Source organism: Liolophura sinensis, chromosome 12 (assembly GCF_032854445.1).
Source record: "Liolophura sinensis isolate JHLJ2023 chromosome 12, CUHK_Ljap_v2, whole genome shotgun sequence".
NCBI lineage: Eukaryota > Metazoa > Mollusca > Polyplacophora > Chitonida > Chitonidae > Liolophura > Liolophura sinensis.
Genome location: NC_088306.1, coordinates 22,591,854 through 22,611,561, shown reverse-complemented (window position 1 = coordinate 22,611,561; position 19,708 = coordinate 22,591,854). Strand labels below are relative to the sequence as shown.

The 19,708-nt window shown below is 38.6% G+C and overlaps 2 protein-coding genes across 2 annotated transcripts in view; both read left to right on the top strand.

Moving 5' to 3' along the window:
• Positions 1–710, top strand: part of LOC135479804 (run domain Beclin-1-interacting and cysteine-rich domain-containing protein-like) — a 42,582-nt gene extending 41,872 nt beyond the window's left edge. Inside the window, exon 12 of the mRNA XM_064759710.1 lies at positions 266–710. Coding sequence (XP_064615780.1) covers positions 266–354 — 89 coding nt within the window. The 3' untranslated portion in view covers positions 355–710. The remainder of the gene's footprint in view (positions 1–265) is intronic.
• On the top strand, positions 707–11,601 carry LOC135479803 (run domain Beclin-1-interacting and cysteine-rich domain-containing protein-like). The gene is made up of 12 exons (XM_064759709.1): positions 707–722; positions 1,255–1,300; positions 1,960–2,098; positions 2,535–2,612; positions 3,128–3,201; positions 5,645–5,709; positions 6,214–6,514; positions 6,764–6,842; positions 7,764–7,838; positions 8,443–8,536; positions 9,486–9,558; positions 10,310–11,601. The coding sequence occupies exons 1-12, from the start codon at positions 707–709 to the stop codon at positions 10,407–10,409; spliced, it is 1,140 nt and encodes a 379-aa protein (XP_064615779.1). The 3' UTR covers positions 10,410–11,601.
• The last annotated feature ends 8,107 nt before the right edge of the window (positions 11,602–19,708 follow it).

Here is a 19,708-nt window from a genome sequence, read left to right as displayed (position 1 = left end):
CTCCTCCCCAGTGGTTCACATCCAGTCCTCTAATGATTTATCAGTAAATCAGTCAATCAGTTGTTCAGTCAGCCTGTTTCTCTGCCCAGTGGGTCCCACCCAGTCACTAATTTTTGACACTTATCAGTAAATCAATCAGTTGTTCAGTTAGCCTTTTTCTCCTCCCCAGTGGGTCCCACCCAGTCAGTAATGTTTGTCACGTACCAGTAAGTCAGTCAATCAATCAATCAATCAGTTGTTCGATCAGCCTATTTCTCCTCCCCAGTGGGTGATACTCAGTCCTCCAACCTGACCACCCTCAAGGACTCTGGACTTTCCCTCTCCATGGCTTCACTCTACTCAGGTAGGTGTTAAGCAGTCAAACATCTACCTGATATTGAGCTCTTATATGATGTGTATCTACACCTTTACATTTACCTGCAGACTTACCCTAACTCTTCCCTTTCACAAAACTTAGTTCTTTAAAACTTTGTGTTTAAATTGTTGACAAACTTAGTATTAGGCAATATTCTACATCTGCATAGGTTTTTTTGTGTTCTTCCACAGAATCTTCTTTACAAACAAAAAATAAAACCCTTGTAATCCAAAACAAGAGGAAGTAACTTGGAATTTTAACTCATGTTCGCTTGCCTCCTGAAATTTATATCCTCTTTATGAAACTACTCAGATATAAGTTTGTAGTCTCTGTAGTGTTAGAACTTGAACAATGGTCAGTAGTTTCTGTATGGCCTGGCAACAATTTGATTAAAGCTTACCTAATTCTTACCCAAATTCTTCAACCTTTTCAACCACCCCTGAGACTGATATTTTAAAAATTTCAAGAGAACCGCAGGGTGTAGAGAAATAATTGCACTGTTAATATGTAGCTTGCATCTTTAGGGACACAAACAAATCAATTTAGCATCATTTTCATTATAATTGTATTCATAAATTTCACTGAAAAAGATGCTGAGGACATCGAAAAGGTTGAAGATTAACAGTAGTTAGTTTCATTTTTATGCTGAAGTACTCGTACTGTATTTCAGGAGTTTCAGTAGCTTGGATTTTTTGTTTGATTAGGTTTTTACGCTAAACCCAAGAATATTCCACTTACACAGTGTGGAAGGATCATGGTTGGAGAAAACGGGAGAAACGTGGCTAGAAGCAGTGGTCATGAATAAATGATTATGGCTTGAGAGTATTTCAGCCGTATTGTGACAAGCAGTGGTTATGAGAGCTAATGATAAAATTTAAAGTGTAATGTGTGTGTTACAGATGCTGATATTGTGCGGACCAACACAGTTATGGTGGAATGGCAAAGGTAAACCAGAAGAGAACATGGTCATTGAAATTACATTGTATTGAACCCTTAGATGAATAAGAATTATGTCAAACTGTGGACATATCATATTAAGAATCAGTGCAGGAACGGGTCAAACCATTCTCAGGACTGTGGTTAATGACCTAAAATTTTGCCCCAAAAAGTGCATTTTTAAAGTCAATAATAGTCATAAAATTACTTTTGTTACTAAAATTTACCCTTTTTCCGGTGGATTTATCTTGCGACCTTTCAAAGAACCTTCAGAATACCTTTCTGAGATCAACCCTTAGAACCTGACAGAATAAGCAAGTTAACAACAAACAAAATGTTATATCGTGTACAGTAATTATGGTGTATGTAAGAAATTTAGAAAACTCCTTCCTTCAAATTTCTTCATTCAGTTTATGGAATCATCATCTCTCTACCTCACCTAAAGTGTTAGGAAAGGTCAGGTGAGGAGTTACTGCTTATTTACCAAAAATTTGGGTCTCAAATTTAGAATAGGTGGTCTACTTGGACAGAAGGTGGTTAATCTACAAAACTACATCAGTTCTCTAACTTGTAAAAGATGGTGAGTTCATATTAAACTAGTATTAAATGACTCATGACAATCTCTGATGGGTCACAACCTGACTTTTCTTGTACGTTTTCATTTTCAGTTCTATATTGGAGAGTACAGGGTCATATGTGTCGGCTGAGTCTGTGGCTATTTCCCTGCTGAAGAAGTTCTCTGAGAAACAGTTACCAAAAGCGTCAGACCTGGAGTGGCTTGTGTCAGAACAAGATGCTCCACAAGCCGTAAGTTGTGCTAGTACAATAGCTTAATCAACTCTAGATCATTAAAAAAATCTTGTCTCTGCAACAGGACGTTCTGTTGCTGTTTTCTGGCAAAAACACAGTTTCACTGTTATTTCAAGATTAATTTTGAACAACTCAGCGTCTGGATACAATGTCAACAGCAAGAAAAAGCTGAACTGTATCATTAGTTTCTGTACACTTCCTTTCTGTTTCTGTACACTTCTTTTCTGTTTCTGTAAACTTCCTTGCACTTATGTCTTTGTTACTGCTATTGTATTATATATTTGAGCTTAGTTTTTTTAACTTTAACTGAAAAATAAAAAAAACAATGTACACATGAAACTGATATTTGTTAGGTTAATATTGCCAAATATGCATGTAATAGATGCACATGCACACCTTGTGAATTGAAATATGAACTGTTGTTTTTGCACAGTTACTCCCCCTTCCTGACTCCTATCCCATCTCACCTGATGATGGCGAAAACTCTGATCTTTTTAGAACAACAAAAAGAGTAAGTGTTTTGATACAGTTCATATAAAATAATATTTTTGGAACCTCAGTCGTTAAATTCTGTTTAATGTACATTGAAACAACACAAAGTATAGCATTTGCTAGAGAATTGTCTTGTTCAGTTTGAGTGCCAGATATTGTAAACTATAAGATACACATAAAAAAATAGAGACTAAAAATAACAACTAACTGAACATGCTAATATACCTTACATTTCTAAGAGTCTTATTCACCACCACATGTTACTAGAAGCATTGACAGGATTCTACACATTATGGAACCAAATCTAACAAGATCTAGCTTTTCATAAAGCTGCAAACACTGCGCTTCACGCTGTAACCTCTCCATACTTAAGTTTATACGTGTACCTGTACCTGGTATGTGTTGTCAAATTTCTGTGTACGTGATATCAATTTATAAGTGAGGCACATGTATGGTTTCACTCAGAGGTGAAGTTCTCTTTTGATTTGAATGATTTTGGGGCACTATTTCAACTGTTTATCTTTGTCATTTCAGCCACGTATCCGAGGCAACTTAGAATGGGCTCCACCAAGAGCTCAGATCATCTTCAACATTCAGCCGTACAGGAAGTAAGTTCAACTGCCCTCTTTTTATTAATTTTATCACTTGTAGACATTCTGTACGTGTGAACATTTTGGAGAAAATTATAGTGTGTACTTCGCCCTGCAGAAAGAGGAGTAAATCAACTAGGTAATTAATTAACTAACTGCCTAATTAAATAATATTTAATAATTAAATAACTAGATTTTTACAGGTAAACTAAAAATGTATATAAGAGAAATTTGTTATAAACGTCTGTTTAGCGTGAGTTTTATTGTCCGTGTAGAACTATTTAAAACATTTTTGATTTTCATCAATACAGTTTGGATGTTACGTGATATATTGTGATACAGTTAGAATTGGGTTTTGGGTTGGCTTGGGGTTTTCTTGCATGGTTATACTAAAGTGTCATGATAATATGATCATGTTCAAAAGGTTTTATTGGGATACGAGACAAAGGGATATAGAATGCTTGTAACTCTTCAGTTGCATGTGCACACACATGTATATGCATTCACTATACATACAGTAAATGACCTAAAGCTTTGCCCTGGGACTCGGAAGATGTATCGCAGGATTCACTGCATTGATAGGGGCTGAGCGCCACAGGAGAGCATCAGGGTTGATCTACTGACAGTTCAAGAATGTAATAAACAAGCTCACACTTCACTTCACTGAGTAGTTAGCCTGTGCACCTACCACCAGCAGTTCATGTTTTTCTCAGTTTTGATCATAACAATTTTAGTACGTGCACTTCGCAGCAGGTTGATTGTTATATTATCCTTGTTGTGTGACAATTGGGATTTTGGGAGAAAATGCTGTGGAGATTAAGGGTGATTAGGCCTACCCAGTACCTTTACGCATGTGCAGTGTCCTGTCAAATATCCGTTTTTAATCTGTAAGGGTCTCCGTTTACAGAGCTGTTGCAGAATTTAGCACACCCCAAATCCATACATGCAAAAAGGCCCACCAGCAGACAAGATGAAGATGTCAAATTGCGATCAACGTGACACCTACACACGTGCATGTGCACAGCTCCAGCTATACATTTCTTGTTCATTCTGGCATAATTTGAAAAACTGTCAACCACTGCCCATATTTGGTAAACATGAGTACTTTATTTACTTAATATTCAATCGACTCCCCTCAGACGAAATTTTAGTCCTACAGATTGTTTTTATCTACATGTAGATAGATACAATCCCCTTACAATCACAGGACTCAACATTTCTGTGTGTCTACCCATCTGTCATAGGTTTTTTTGCTGGTGAAGGGCAAAACTATAATCTTACTGCTTGCTAGTGATACGTGTGTCACGTCTGGGCAAAACTGTATACAGGAAATCATAAAACATTTTGTTTATAAAGCCATTGATGGTGTTGTGTGAACTGTTAATGTGATAACAATTCAAACAAATCCTGTCTCCCGATATCCTGGACTCGAACACAGCGCTACCGAAAGGGGATAAAAGTATATCATGGTAGTTTTGGGAATCCCCGTGTGGAGTATGTTTCCTGTGTTTAATGGAGATATTAAAAAAAACGGGGGAAAAGGAACTCTTCTGCAATAGGAAAACGGTTTCGACTGTAAAGAAACAAAATGTGCATGTAAACTGACATTCTAAATTGGAATTACATGGACACGGGAAGCTAATGACAGATCAGGGCCACATCTAGAGTCATTTTGGTTCTGGAAAACGTTTGGGCTCCCAAACTGTTTGCCGCCCAAACTAATCAAGCTTTATTGAAACTAGGACATAAATTAAACAAAAATGTGATGGTTTACCAATAAAAAATTTAGTTTTTATACAAATTTCTTTTACCTCACAGGCTTTAAAGCTCTTAGAAAGCATCATTTTAAGTTGCATTTTTCAAATTTCTTTATGTACAGTCAGAATGTCACCATTGAAGTTTGGGATCAGAACATTTAATGTTTTTCTAGATATGGCCCTTAGATATTTCTCAGTGAAATGCATTTTTAGCTAAAATACATGTATACACGTATTCATTGCATAATGAGGGCTCTCAGCAGACAACCGTTCACCAGATAACGATGTGAGGTGACTTTCAGGTAGCCTAACCCGAATAATCAGTTCGTCTACAGTGTACGTTGTGCATGCACATTTCTTGTTAGGAGTGATCATGCTTTGAGACAGTGTTTTAAAGGTTTGTTCTTTCTTTATTTTCATTCATGGGTATATTTAGAGATGTACATGTAGGCCTGCTAGATGGGAGATTTGCACACCTTAGTTTTAGTGACTTGATCCCATGTGGCGAGGTTTAGCAACCAGAGTTGCTATGTGCCATGCACGGTAATCGAACAAGCAGGCAGCTAATCACTCTCTTCTGTGGTCTGGCCACCAACTCAGATTATGTGAAAGTGAAGGACAGTAACTCGTGTGAAACATTAGGTCATTTTACTCGATGCATTTTTTCTCAGTCACTTACCCATTGCTGTGTTTGTTTCTTTCAGGCGTAATGTGATCCTGGCCAAACAGAACGACCGCTGTGCAGGCTGTGGTATGAAGGTGGAACCAGGTGAGTCTTATGTCCTATACAGATATAGTACATATTATGGAATTGTTAAAAGATCTTAATATTATGGATCTGTTTAAAGATGTGACAACAAATAATTTAGCATCAGCTTTAGAACAACGCCCATCAGCATGTAGTCCACACAGAGAACAAAGAGCTACATGTAGTTAGACGATGCCTACTTCTGAGAGCTAGGTCACTAGCCATTGTATTCTAGTATCTTGTTGCTTCATACAGTGCTTCAATCGAAATTCAGCATCATTTTTACTTGAATGGGCAGAACCATGATTTAACATAAATCCCTAGTTTGCAAGAGAATATTATTTGCACAAACTTTTTTTTTGGAAACCTTTTGTTAAATGAAAACTTCACTTGATTGCTCGTTAAGTTTGATGGTTTCTGTACTTGGTCTACATTGTGGTGTATTAACAGTAATAAATAAACAATTTTGAACTTTGTTATTGCTATGCACAAATTACATGTACATTTTACTTCCAATGTTGCCAGGCTATGTGAAGAGATTTCGGTACTGCGAATACTTGGGTAAATACTTTTGTCAGTGCTGCCACACAAACTCCCTCTGCTACATCCCTGGTCGCATTCTACAGAAGTGGGACTTCACGCGATACGCCGTCTCAAACTTCTCGCGGGACTTGTTAACTAAGCTGTTTGACAACCCTTTGTTTAACCTAGAGGACGTCAACCCAGGCTTGTATAGGAAAGTGGGATCGTTGACCGGAGTGAGAGACTTACGTACACAGTTACATCACCTGGGAAATTTGCTGAGGATTTGTAAATCAGCCAACAGGTAAATGAGCAGGCTACTTGACAGAAGCTTTATTTCTACCTTAAACATTGAAACCTAGTCTGGCAAATTCAAACCTAATCTGGCAGATTCAAACCTAGTCTGGCAGATTCAAACCTAGTCTGGCAGATTTAAACCTAGTCTGGCAGATTCAAACCTAATCTGGCAAATTCAAACCTAATCTGGCAGATTCAAACCTAGTCTGGCAGATTCAAACCTAGTCATTTCTCTCTCTCTCTCTCTATCCCCCAGATTGTATGAGGACATACAAAGGTTACCTTCCCACTGGACAGACGAGAGTCAGCTCTACTCTGTGGCAGATTTGCTCAAGGTATGGTCTGAGTAAAGATAAATCTAGGAATGTGTGAATCAATGTGGTACTAGTGTGTGCATACCTTTGTTCTTCAACCACCACTCCAGTATTTTGGAACATTCTGAGAGAACTATTGGGTGTAGTGAAATCATTTGCACAGTGTTATGATGCTTTCATCTTTATTGACAGAAACAGATCATTTTGGTGTCATTTTCGTAATTTATTTATTTATTTATTTGATTGGTGTTTTACGCCATACTCAAGAATGTTTCACTTATATGATGGCGGCCAGCATTATGGTGGGTGGAAACCGGGCAGAATCCACGACCATCTGCAGTTTGCTGGCAGACCTGCAGGTTGCTGGCAGGAAGCCAGCATGAGCTGGACTTGAACTCACAGAGACCGCATTGGTGTAACGCACACTCTAGGGTTCGTTGTAAACCAGTTGTCTTCCACCACTATTATGATGTGCATATCTATGCATCATAATTAGGAAAGTTCATCAGTATGTTGCCAAAGGTCAGTGGTTTATGCTCGGCACTTTGGATTCCTCCAAAGAAACCAACCATCTTTAACCTTCTTTGTACAAGTGGAAATTCTTGAGTATTTCAACAATGAAATAAATAAATAAATAACTAGACCTGATAAACCATGTGTTACATATACATACCTGTATATACCTGTATATACTTGTATATACCCTAATTCCTCAACCTTTTCGCCTATCAAAGAGCAACTTTGAGTGCAATTTATACACATTTTTTATTTGATTTTGTAGAAAAAACTACATTGGTTGGATTAACCAATTTCAGGGCTTCAAAAAAAGTATAATTTTATTGGTCTACACAGAACAATGCCCTCTGAATATACTTGAATAAACATCTTGTAAACATGCAAAAAGGTTGAAGAATTACAGCAGTGAGTTGTACTTGTTTGTAGGTTAAGTCAGGAGAGATGCAGCATATTCTGAGGGATGTCTTTGGGAGAGCCTCGGGTCATGTGACAAGCTGTGAGGTGAGTTGGTGTGGAAACACATCAAAGGATACCCCAAGATGTGCATTATTTATAAAACCTTTTCTTGCCAGGGAATTATGGTAATGTTAATGGGGTTTTTTTTCAGAGCACATCTTTTTCATGATGGTAAAGAATGTTTCTGTAATATAGAGCACCCATATTAGCCCCAGCCATCAGAACGGCCTGAAATTTTTCACTGCATTGAATGTAAACTTTGAACATATTCATTTCACGCATTCCATTCATGTAATAAGTGAAAAAGTGTTATCAGATTTTTGATGAGCCCAAATTAATCCCAAGACAGAGTAATATAATCTAAAGCCCTGTTTTCCATAGCGTATGTGTAGCCCATAATCCAGGGGATAATCTCGGTGTATAAAAGTTGTACACATGTGCATGAATATTCAGTTTTCAAGTCTTTTCCCGTCTGAGGACCTTACCAAACTGTTATTCAGGGTCGACCAAAGTATAAACAGACTTGCCATAGTTTGTTCTTTTCTGTTTCTTTTTTGCCTGCAGTACTTCTTTGGACCCTAAACACGTGACTGACTATAATGCATTCTGAAATGTATTATTTAATTCTGTAATCTCTGATTTGTTACAGTTCTGTCATGGGATGGGGTTTATCTGTGAATTCTGTAACAATGCCAAAGATGTGATATTTCCGTATCAGCTGAACAAGGTCACTCTCTGTGATGGTGAGTCAGGTATTTGAAATGATAGAACCACATCTGAGAAGTTAGAAATCTAACTGGTGTGTTTATGAAGCATACTGATAAATATTGTATATAAAAGATTGGCATGTGAAAGAAGCACATAAATGTCTTAAAATGGCACTTTTGATACCAAATTTCAGTTTTTAAGAGAAATAAACCAAACTTCACAAAAAATTCCTTAGGTGGATGAATCATTCAGACAGTATCGAGCAAAATGTGTCACTTGAATAATGCTAAACTTTTGGGGAAATACAGTACATGGATATGCAGATACTAAATTTCACTTATAAACTGTTGGTTTTGGTGCTGTAAGTGGGAAAGTCTGGCAGCAACCTGTGGATGGTTGTGGGGTTAACCCGGGCTCTGCCCAGTTTCCTCCCACCATAATGCTGGCCGCCATCGTATATGTGAAATATTCTTGAGTACAGCATAAAACACCAATCAAATAAATAAAATCAATCAATTTTGGTGCTGAAACATCCAGTAAGATATCATCCTACCTTTCAAGCAAACAGTAAAGCGTATGTCTAAATATCAGGAGAATGCTTAAAATCAGTGAAAATGAGTTAGAACGTGTTCTCTATGTTCAGAGATGACCGCTAAGATTTATTATTATTAGAAATGGTTTAGTTTAGGGTATACCTGTGTGTAAGTGTAGGACAAATCTGAGATCATCAGCTCATGTGGTGTGATCAATTCCAGGTGTTACAGGCATTACTAGCTCAAGCTTTGTAGCATGGAATTTGCCAACTTACATATGACCCTGGAGGTACAGTGGTTTCTTCCATACCTTTACACTGCTGTCATTATTGTTTGAGTGAAATGCTTTAAGATTATCATAAAACATAAATTTTTCAATCAACATGATATCAGAAATTGACACATCTTTGATTTTTTGTTGTTTTTTTGTTTTTTTTTTTTTTTGTCCTAGGATGTAGAGCGTGTTACCACAAGACCTGTTTTGTCCCAGAAAAATGTCCAAAATGTGCCAGACTTGAAGCCAGGTAAGTTTTGTAGTTTCGACCTTTCACCTGCTCAGAGGTGTTAGCTTTTGACTTGTGTGTCCTCACAGTTTTTTCATCTAATCTACAGCAATTGCTAGAATTCTGTCAAAACCCTTTCCTCAGTAAATTGTTACATTTTAATCTGTAACATTATCCTGTTAAAGAATGACACTTTTTTATTGGCTGTCCTTACAGTGGTTTTATGTTCTTAACCCTGATGGTTTCCTTCTGCGCCTGCCAAGAAGCCAGAATTAATAACATCACCCTATTTTGATATATTTACATGTATCTTTGTTTGGTTAAAGTCTTACTCCTGTAGGCTCATTGTGAGTTTTAAGTCACCCATGAAGATAAGGCCATGAGCAAAAATCCTTCAGTAAACTTGAACGTGATTGTCGTAAATAAGTCAGTAAGGTGACAGCAATTTATTCTGTGTGTGACGGACAAGCCAACACTAAAAAGTCCAAAAATGGAATGAAAGTACAACTGAAAATGCACTTCTTTATTTGTCCATTCGTTATATTTTTATGATTTTAATACATTGGAAAAAGATTTATTCTGTTTGTAAAACAACAATTTAAATTGGTATGGCCTAAATGAGTAAATGTTTTTGCCTTAATGCCATGTTGGCACTTTTTCAGTCACATCATGGTGACGGACTAAATCAGAGAGACAGCACTGAAACATCTTGCATGGTCATGGTAACTTTTGGCTCTTTGAGAAAACATATCTTTTTTCTGAATTTTTGCAGACGACAAAGATTGCTAATGGTTACACCTTCCCCTGAACATGAGCCATCGCGACAAAACAACGACAACATAAAACCCATACTGAGTGAAGGTGACAGCTGATATTCACGCAATTCCAAGCCCACACCAAAAGACCGTTGAGCGCATTCTTCCAAATGCTTGTGTGTGATATTTGGTACAAATTTGTGATATTTGTAATACTTTTGTCCGGTGACTTTTTCTACAAGCCACATGTAAGTGTAGACAAGGTATCCGACCAATCTCTATTGGTGCAGGTCACAAAAATGACCAGTTGCTGACTTTGCTCAGAATTGGATAAAACAGAAAATGGACCATACACAAATGTGCAATGCAATGTTGTGATATTTTTCTATGAAACTTTTTTGTTTTTGTTGCTGTTGTTGACATCATTTAATTTGTATTGCCCAGGATCTCCCAATCAGCGTGTATGTTGGTGAACATAGGAAAGTGTATTCTTGCGGCTTTGCATACTGTATTTTGATTGGTATTATCTGGTCACGTGATCATGACCGAAACGACTGTCTGTTTTCCGGGATTTTGTTGAGTTGAGAGATTATTTGCGTAAGGTGATTTCTGGTAAATTTTATTTAAACCTATGGAGTATTTTAGGGAGGATCCAGGAATTGGGACCATTGATGGCCGTGGTTATTTCGGCCAAAACCCCCCAAAAAACCAATGAGGTCAATGTTAAATCTTCATTTTAGAGCCACAGGAACAGCAGCTGTCATGGTTTCCAGTGTGCTCTGCCCATCTGCCTTAGCCCTATGAGTTGCTTATAAGTTATATAAGTAAAACATTCCTGAGTAAGGCATAAAACAACAACAGTCAAATAAATAAATCATTAAATTAGACAGGTGTCACTGGGACATTGCTCGGAAACTTTTGGAACACATTTGTTAAACGGTGCTATTTTGTACATGTGTCCTCATCCATATAAGTTATTTTGCAAACATTTATTTATTTCACTTGCCTTCTATAAGCATCCAAATTATTAATGTAATGACATATATTGTAAGTTATTGCATTTGTTTTGAATCATCATCATTTTGCTTGGTTGAAATGTTGCAAGTCTGTGTAAAAGGGTTATGTTTAATATTTTTCTTATCCATGAAATCGTTGCTCCCGGTTGCTTCATATACATGTATGTTACCGAATCAAAATATTTTGTTATTAGGAACATGTTGCCAGTCTTTCCTGATTTATTCAACCGGTCAGTGGGGGTCAGCTGTTGCTGGGTTTTGTCTGCGACTAGTGAGATGTTTGTCAGGTACCTGGCTAATTCTTGATTGAAACAATTAACAGCATAATTGTAAATGTGCTGCCTGCATTGACTGACTTCAACCAGCAGTTAGACGCAAATCCAGTGTAAAGTAGATGTGCTTTCTAATACCTATTTGTACATTTATTGAGGTTTTTTTTTTTATAACAGTGCCAAATTAAAGCTTAACTCATTGTTTACAGCTGTTTGATGGCTAACATGAGTTTTCCCACAGTTTCTTTTAGTGTGGGCGGAGGGGGCGGAGGAGGGGGTGGGGGTGGCAGGGGTGGACAGGGAGTTCAACTCAGAAAACTTCATATTCTAAAATAATTTCTTGGCTTTAAATGTGGTAAATTTCATTTGTCATTTTATAACTGTAAACGTACATGTAAAAACAGCATTCCACCACCCCCCACCCCCACCCACTGCCTTACTCTAACCCCAGTTTGTTTGTAGGAAACTTTATTTACCTTTTTTAAGCTTACATTTCTTGTTCACTTGAATGAGTGCTATCATTCTCTGCCAATATCAGTAAACTGTTCTTATTAAGTACATTACTGATGTGCCCACAGTTTTGTCAAATGCTGATTTCCAAAATGCATTTATTTACATGTATAACAGTGCAGCATAATTGCTGATTTGAAATATCACTGGTTAGCACTTTATGTCAGATTCAAATTATGTGTGTTTGATTTAGGTTGCAAACCTTGAATTCCCTCTTAGGTCATATGATGTACATTCCAGATGAATTACAGCAGAGGCTGACATAAGTCACCAAAATATTTTTTATGTTGAACCTGAAGTTAATCTGTCCTGCCCAAAATTTACACAATTTATTATTCATTCATACTTACGTTTACGTTTAATATTTTTAGTTTCTTTCTCCTTACAAACTGCATTTGCTTACATGTACATGCAGGTCAGTATGCAATCTTGGTATAAGAGCTTATTTACATTGGAGAGCAGGAAACTCAGGTATGTCAGCCTGTAAACTTGGTATCTGGGTTGATCCAGGAGCCTCTCACCAATGCGGTCGCTGTGAGTTCAAGTCCAGCTCATGCTGGCTTTCTGTCTGGCTGTACCTGGGAAGGTCGTGGATTTCCCCCAGGCTCTGCCCCGGTTTCCTCCCACCAAAATGCTGGTCGCCGTTATATAAGTGAAATATTTCTTGAGTACAGCATAAAACACCAATCAAATAAATAAAAAATATGGTATCTTGGTATAAGACCTTATTTACATTGAAGAGCAGGAAACTGAGGTACACAAGCCTGTAAACTTGGTATCTTGGTATAATAGCTTGATCACATTGAAGAGCGGGAAACTCAAGTATGTCAGCCTGTAAACTTGGTATCTTTGTATCTTTGTATCTTGGTAAAAGAGCTTTTTTACATTGAAGAGCAAGAAGCTTCAACATTCTGCCTCACCCCCCCCCCCCACCCCCACCCCCACACTCCCACCACACATCCACACCTCCAGTCTTTCCCACCCCACCCACCCCCACTATTTTCCCAGCAACTGCTTCCTCTCCTTAAAAGGCAGCTTGAGTTGAAAATTATTGTTGCTAAAGTGCTATTTATTACATGATTGGTTTATCCAGATATTGTATATATGGAGAAATCTTTATTCTGCTATGCCTACAAATATATCATGATATTTCCTGTGTTGTATGAGAATTGTATTATTGAAGTATATTATTTATTTAATGTGCATACATATACTATACAGTATACACACATGACTGATTCTGATTTGGTATCATTATCATTTGTTTCATCTGCAACAGCTATATGTGGCATGCCAATAAAATATAATTCTGTTTTTCATAAATGCCCATCTGCTTACTGTTTACGTGTGTTCTTCACAACTGTGGGATACATGGGGCACAGGGCCGAGATGGTTGGAGTGCCAGCGTGGCGCAATAACCCAAGAGCCTCTCACAAATGTTGTGGCTGTGAGTTCAGTTGATGATGCCTTCCTCGCGGGTCGTAGTTGGGAAAGTCTGCCAACAGCCTACGGATGGTAGTGATCCCGCGTCCCCCCCCCCCCCCCCCCCCCCACTTGGGTCTGCCTGGTTTACTTCAACCGTAATGCTAGTCGTCGTCGTGTGAGTGAAATATTCTTGAGTACGAGCTAGAACTCCAATCAAATAAATAAATAAATACCTATTGCACAGTTTGTACTAAGTCTGAAATTCTCCAGCCCTCGGTGTTTGCAGGGACCTTGTTGGCTACAATAAACGGTGGTTTTTGTCGCACGTGTGAAAGATATTCAATTATTTGTCAAAGGCAGAGCCCTAGCTAGCGTTTTATCGAGTGGCGCTCCGCCATGCTTCTTGGAACGTCCACCATCCCTCTGTGAAACCGCATTACCTAGCCCCATGCCTAAAAATGTCCTTGGTAAAGTATTTTTTCCTGTTTTTTTAATTTTCTGTCGAATAAAAAAACGCTATGCACTATAATTCCATCGGCATATGATCGCGTACATACGTGTAGTTATTTTTCGCCTCCAATTTCCGAGAGTTACTTCCAAATCGGAAACCCATTAGTTAAGACATCTTGTGGGCCTGAGGCATGGTTTCCGAAGTTCCGGAGTCGGCTGGCTGCGCTAACGCTCAAATTTTGTAAATTGGCCAAGCCATTCCTTACTGAATCGTGAATTACATGTGTAGGGCCTAGAATGACGATGCATGTTCACACAGTAGCATGACGAGTTCAGCTCGGCTGTCTATGAAGTGTCAGTCCACCCTAGAACAGTGTTTTGAAGGCAGGATGATTTCCCCATATAAAATTTCAGTTTAACCTCCAAAGGCAATATTTTAGTCTTTCAATTGGCTCCGAAAACAGGTGTTTTCTGATGAAAGTTTGTCAAATATGCCAGTGCGCTGACTTTTAGTGCAGCTTACTGTTGAGTCCCAGATTAATGTTAAACCTTACACGATTTTGATGTAGGAAATTCTTTTCAGTACAGACATAGTGCATGATCCCTGATAAACTGTTTGCTTTCTGTTAGGGAAATTTTTGCTGCTTAGAGGGACGGTTAACCTGATATACTTTAAAAAGTAATTGATCCTGTTTCTTTTTAACTGAAGTCCATCCTTCAATTGAAGAACGTTGAACACAGAAGTTAGTGAAAATAAACCTTGGAAGGCAGGAGTGATAATAAATCTTGGAAGGCTGGAGTGATAATATATGAACGACTTTGTTGTCACAGCAACTACGGAAATGATGGGCTTCCAAAATCAGTTTCAATTAACATTTTATTTATTCTGTAAGATGTTTGACTGAATGAATGATTGTTTTACGCTACACTCGTGATTATTTCACTCATTTGACGGTGGGTCAGTATTGTCAGATGGGTGGAGGTAACCCCTAGAAGAAACCGGGGTAAACCACCGATCATTTGCAATTCACTGACAAGTTCCTCACTTGTCTTACAGCAGCCCCGTTTGCACAGTTCTACAAGCGTCGGCATCCACCTCGCCACCAAACCCCATGAAATTAAGCACTAAAATGCCTGCGCTGGAATGAGAAAATTCCCTTCCGTGGTGACCCCGGAATTATGGTCAGATGTCATATCTGTCGAATCTTGTACAGCAGTAAGCCTTGCGATTAAGCATCCCGATTGACTATGAGGATTACAAACCTTACTAAAATATAATATTTTAGGCCACTTAATCTATCCTGATGTTAGATGTCAAACTACCCTTTTGACGCAACGAAAGCATTTCCGGCAATGCAAGTTTTCTGGCGGACGGGGGCCGCAGGCCCCCGGACGCCCGGCTCATTTGGCTGGGACGCTCTTCCCCCATGCCTTCACCAAATCCTAGCTAGAGGTCTGAAAGGTCGGTGGGTTAACCCAAGCACTCCGGCTTCCTCCACCCATAAAATGGACCATCATTGCATAAGTGAAAAATTCTTGAGAGGCTTGATATCTAGTCATCTCAATGGCCCCTAAATTTACTTGGTCGCCGTGGTAAAACTTACATTTTCTTGAGTACAACGTTCAAGGCCATGCAATAAAACAAATAACTAAACTGCAACGCTTTCAGTTCGAGCAAAAAAATGGTTGCACAATGTTGTCAGTGAAGCCCTCTGCGTTATAGCAAGAGAAATTTCAGTATGGTTGACAAGATGTCTATAATTAATCCTGTTTTTAATTAACAAAAATCCGCCTTAATGAGTGTTAAAAGGAAATAAGAGTTATATTGTGCATTTCAATTAGGATTAAATTTGAGGGTCAAAGTATTATGATTACATGTATTTATTGAAGCTGAACCTGCGGTGATAGCTGACAACCCGGGCTCTCGCTGGCGCATTTGTCTGTGAAACCAACAAGTCACAGGCTCGAACCCAACTCTCGTCAGTTTGTCAGTGGCTTTCAGCCAGGAGGTTTGTTAGACACAAATACCTGGCAAATTTAGGGAGCATTAGTTTACTCAGGTTTTGTCAATCCAAAAACCTGAATGGCGTCGTAAAAGTGAAAAAAGTAAGCACGGCGTTCAGCACCAATCACGTAAGAACTTGCGGATGGTCGTGGGTTTTCCCAAGGCTCTGCCCGTTTTCCTCCCACCTTAATGTTAGCTAACCACCATTGTATAAGTGAAATATTCTTGAGTGCGGCGTAAAACCCCAATCAAATAAATAAATAAAACCAATCAAGTAAGTAACATATGCACATAGACCTAAAGTTTATGGAAGGGGATGCCCGCAAAACCCTTCTCCATAAAGTTTTGCATAAAATTTTCTCTACATAGGAAATCCCCTACAACTATATGGGCAGTTTCTATAATAAGCCCAGTGATTTGTCGGTTACAACTGTAAACAGAGAACAAAAGATCGAGACTTCAGTTGGAATAGAACGATGTATTGAAAACAGAGGGTTCTCTGTTTTCCCTAACACCTACTCTGGACATCAGTCAACTTTTTTCCCTGTATATGAAAGGGTATTGAATAGCATCTATATGTTGAGTCCATACTGCAGGATCAACACGTTTATTTATTTGATTGCTGTTTTACGCTGTACTCAAGAATATTTCACTAATACGACGACGACCAGGATTATGGTGAGAGGAAAGCGGGAAGAACACGGGTGAAATCCACGACCATGGGTCCACAGGCTGCTGTCAGACCTTCCCGCGTACGATCGGAGAGGAAGCCAGAAAGAGCTAGACTTGAACTCAGAGTGGCTGCATTGGTGAGAGGCTCCCGGGTCATTGCGTTGCAGTACGTAACTCTGTGTACATTGCGGCCCTAGGCTATATACTCCAGTCCTAACGAATACGCTGGCAGTGCTCGAACCGATCGATTTCTTAAGGATTGAATTTTTAATATCCATTCTTCTGAGAGTATTGTGTATGTGCGCCTAACCACCGAGGCATTCCAATTATAACTCCCATGCGCGGTCTGCCGGTCTGAAGGAGACTGAATACCAGGTCAGGCTCGACTGAAGGAGAATCGTGCCTGTGATGTATAAGGTAGGTTATTTGTAGTCCACCTGAGCGCGTGTATATTGCTGTCAGTAGGTGGTATACATGCAGGTGCACATACTGTCATGTGTATATGGTCTCACTGCTGACGCGAATGTCACCTGTCACCGGTCGGGTAAGACACTTACAACAACCTAGTGTGTTTGTTTTTTTTAGCGTCCATCAGGTGATGGAGCATTCGTGGGTTTTGGAATGCATACAAGTATGGACACGTGGGTTTTTACGTTCAGTAGACCTAAACAGGTAACTAATAGACGGGCGATATATTCTAAGGTGAACAGCGCCTACAACTTCATAGGTGTGAAAACAACGGTACCGGTATGTACATCTTAGCTCCATGCTTGATGGCTGGGAATGTACCTGAGTAAGGACACTCCCGCATGCAAGCGTTAGCCTGCTGACCCTCTTCTAAAATAAGGTGGTTGCCGCACATGCTTCTTTGATGGTGAACCCGTTAGTCCTACTGTGTACAACTTACCTGCATGTAAGTATAATGCTGTGCGGTTAGAATCTAGTTTTGGAATCTAGATATACATTTACATGGAAGGGAGGAGGCATATGACCAGATGGACGTAATTTCACTTCCAGAAAGATCAACACGTTTTGCTCAAAAGTGTATTATCTGTGACTGTTTGTTCGAAAGGTTTAATCATTCCCATGGCACGGTAGGCTATTGTTTAAAAGTTTATCATCAGTGTCTGAGTTCAAACGGTTTTATCATTCTCAAAGCATTGTATAAAAGTGTATTATCAATGTCTATGCATCTAAACGGTTTTATCATCCTCAAAGAATTGTTCTAAAGTGTATTATAAATGTCTGTTTGTTCAAACGGTTTTTTCATTCTCAAACTGTTGTTCAAAAGTGTATTATCATTGTCTGTTTGTTCAGACGGCGTTACCAGTTTGGCAGTATTGTTCAAAAGTGTATCATCAGTGGCTGTGTGTTCAAAATGTGTTACCATTCTCACATTATTGTTCAAAAGTGTATCGCCTGTCAGTGTGAAGTTCAATCAAACGGCATCATTATTCTAAAATTGAGTATTGTTCATAAGTATGCTTTCAACGACTGTTTGATCGAAACGGTTGTTCAAAAGTGTCTAGACTGGTAGGCCTAGTTCAAATGGATATTTAATTATCAGGGGCTGGTTGATCAAAGTTGTATTAAGTAACGTAGGCCTAACCCTCATATAAATAGCGGTCTTATTATCCTTCGCACGTATGTTACCTAAAAGCGGAAGTGTATATATAGGACAGATGTGAGCTCATGTATACATACCACGTTTAAATTGTAATACAAATCGTCACGGGTTATTTTGGGCGCTTTAACCACATTCAAAAGACTGCGAACATTTGCAAAGGCTATAAAGAATCTTGAATGACCGAGAAGCTTAAGGGCGTAGCGCAGACATTTTGAGATCCAGCCGTATGTAGGAAATTAGAGATACAGGTGAGTTAAGCTTAATTTTGTGGTACCTTCAGTTGTATTTAATAGAGCTAACATAGATTCTGCACCCAAACTTTAAGGCCGCACAGGTAGGATATAGGCGTGTTTGAATAGTCGCTGCTAAGCTGTATAACAAATATAGCGTGCCATAAGAAGAAAAAAAGTGCGCATGCATTCAAGAGTATACTTAATATAAAAAAAATACCTGAATGCATATGTGAAGCTTGAAGCACATGTAGATTATAGTTGTTAAAATCATCCAGACATAAGTTTTCATGCATCAGTTGGGATGGTTTATGAAACATGATTTATGATAATCACAGATTAATGCCGTGTCTGAGTGTAGTCTGAGTGTAGTCTGAGTGCCGTGTCTGAGTGTAGTCTGAGTGCCATAAAAACAAAAACATAGTTATATATCGTTGTCTGTGCGCCAAAGAACACATTTACCCAAGCCAGGCATATACCTTCATGTGTGAAGCCATTCACTTGGGGGCATTTCATTTAGCCCTTCACACACTTAAAAGATAATAAGGCTTTTTATGAATCGAAGGGCGTCCACGTGTGGAAAAGGGTAGGTCTAACGTATCGGCATGTGTTTGGCCATGGTGTTTAGAACTGTCAACAGTTAAAACCATTTGTCACATATAGGACTATATATGTAACTAATGTAGTAAACCTGTTCATATATTCCAGACATATAAGATTTCATCCATCAGTCTGGATGTTTTATGGGACAGGATTTATAACTGATAATCAGTCTTCGCAGAGATCTAAAACGTGAAACATTCAGCGTTTGCATGACGCATTGGTCCTTACCTGTAGTAGTCTGTTTATAGTTTTCGCCGCTTAAGTATCAATATAACGATTTAATATAGTATTATACAAATAACATGTTATATATAAGTGACATAACAATATTTATCAAGGGATAGGATCACGATGAAAACCTGAAGGATGGGGCGATGCGGGGGGATCAAGGCCATTTTTCCAGACTTTTCATGTAAGATCCCATCTAGTTTATATATAGTTCTTAATAAATAATATCCAGTAACAAACAGTGAAGTAAAATAGCTCTCACCATACATAACATTGGACGCCGTCTTGATTTTTTGATACCATTAAATACTAATATTTTATAATACTGGTCGCCGTCGTATTGTTATTTTACGGTGTAAGATATCAATCAGAAATCAA

Coding starts and splice junctions, on each gene's coding strand:
- LOC135479803 (XM_064759709.1), top strand. Junction 5,710..6,213: donor TGGTATGAAGGTGGAACCAG/GTGAGTCTTATG, acceptor CAATGTTGCCAG/GCTATGTGAAGAGATTTCGG. Junction 6,843..7,763: donor CTGTGGCAGATTTGCTCAAG/GTATGGTCTGAG, acceptor ACTTGTTTGTAG/GTTAAGTCAGGAGAGATGCA.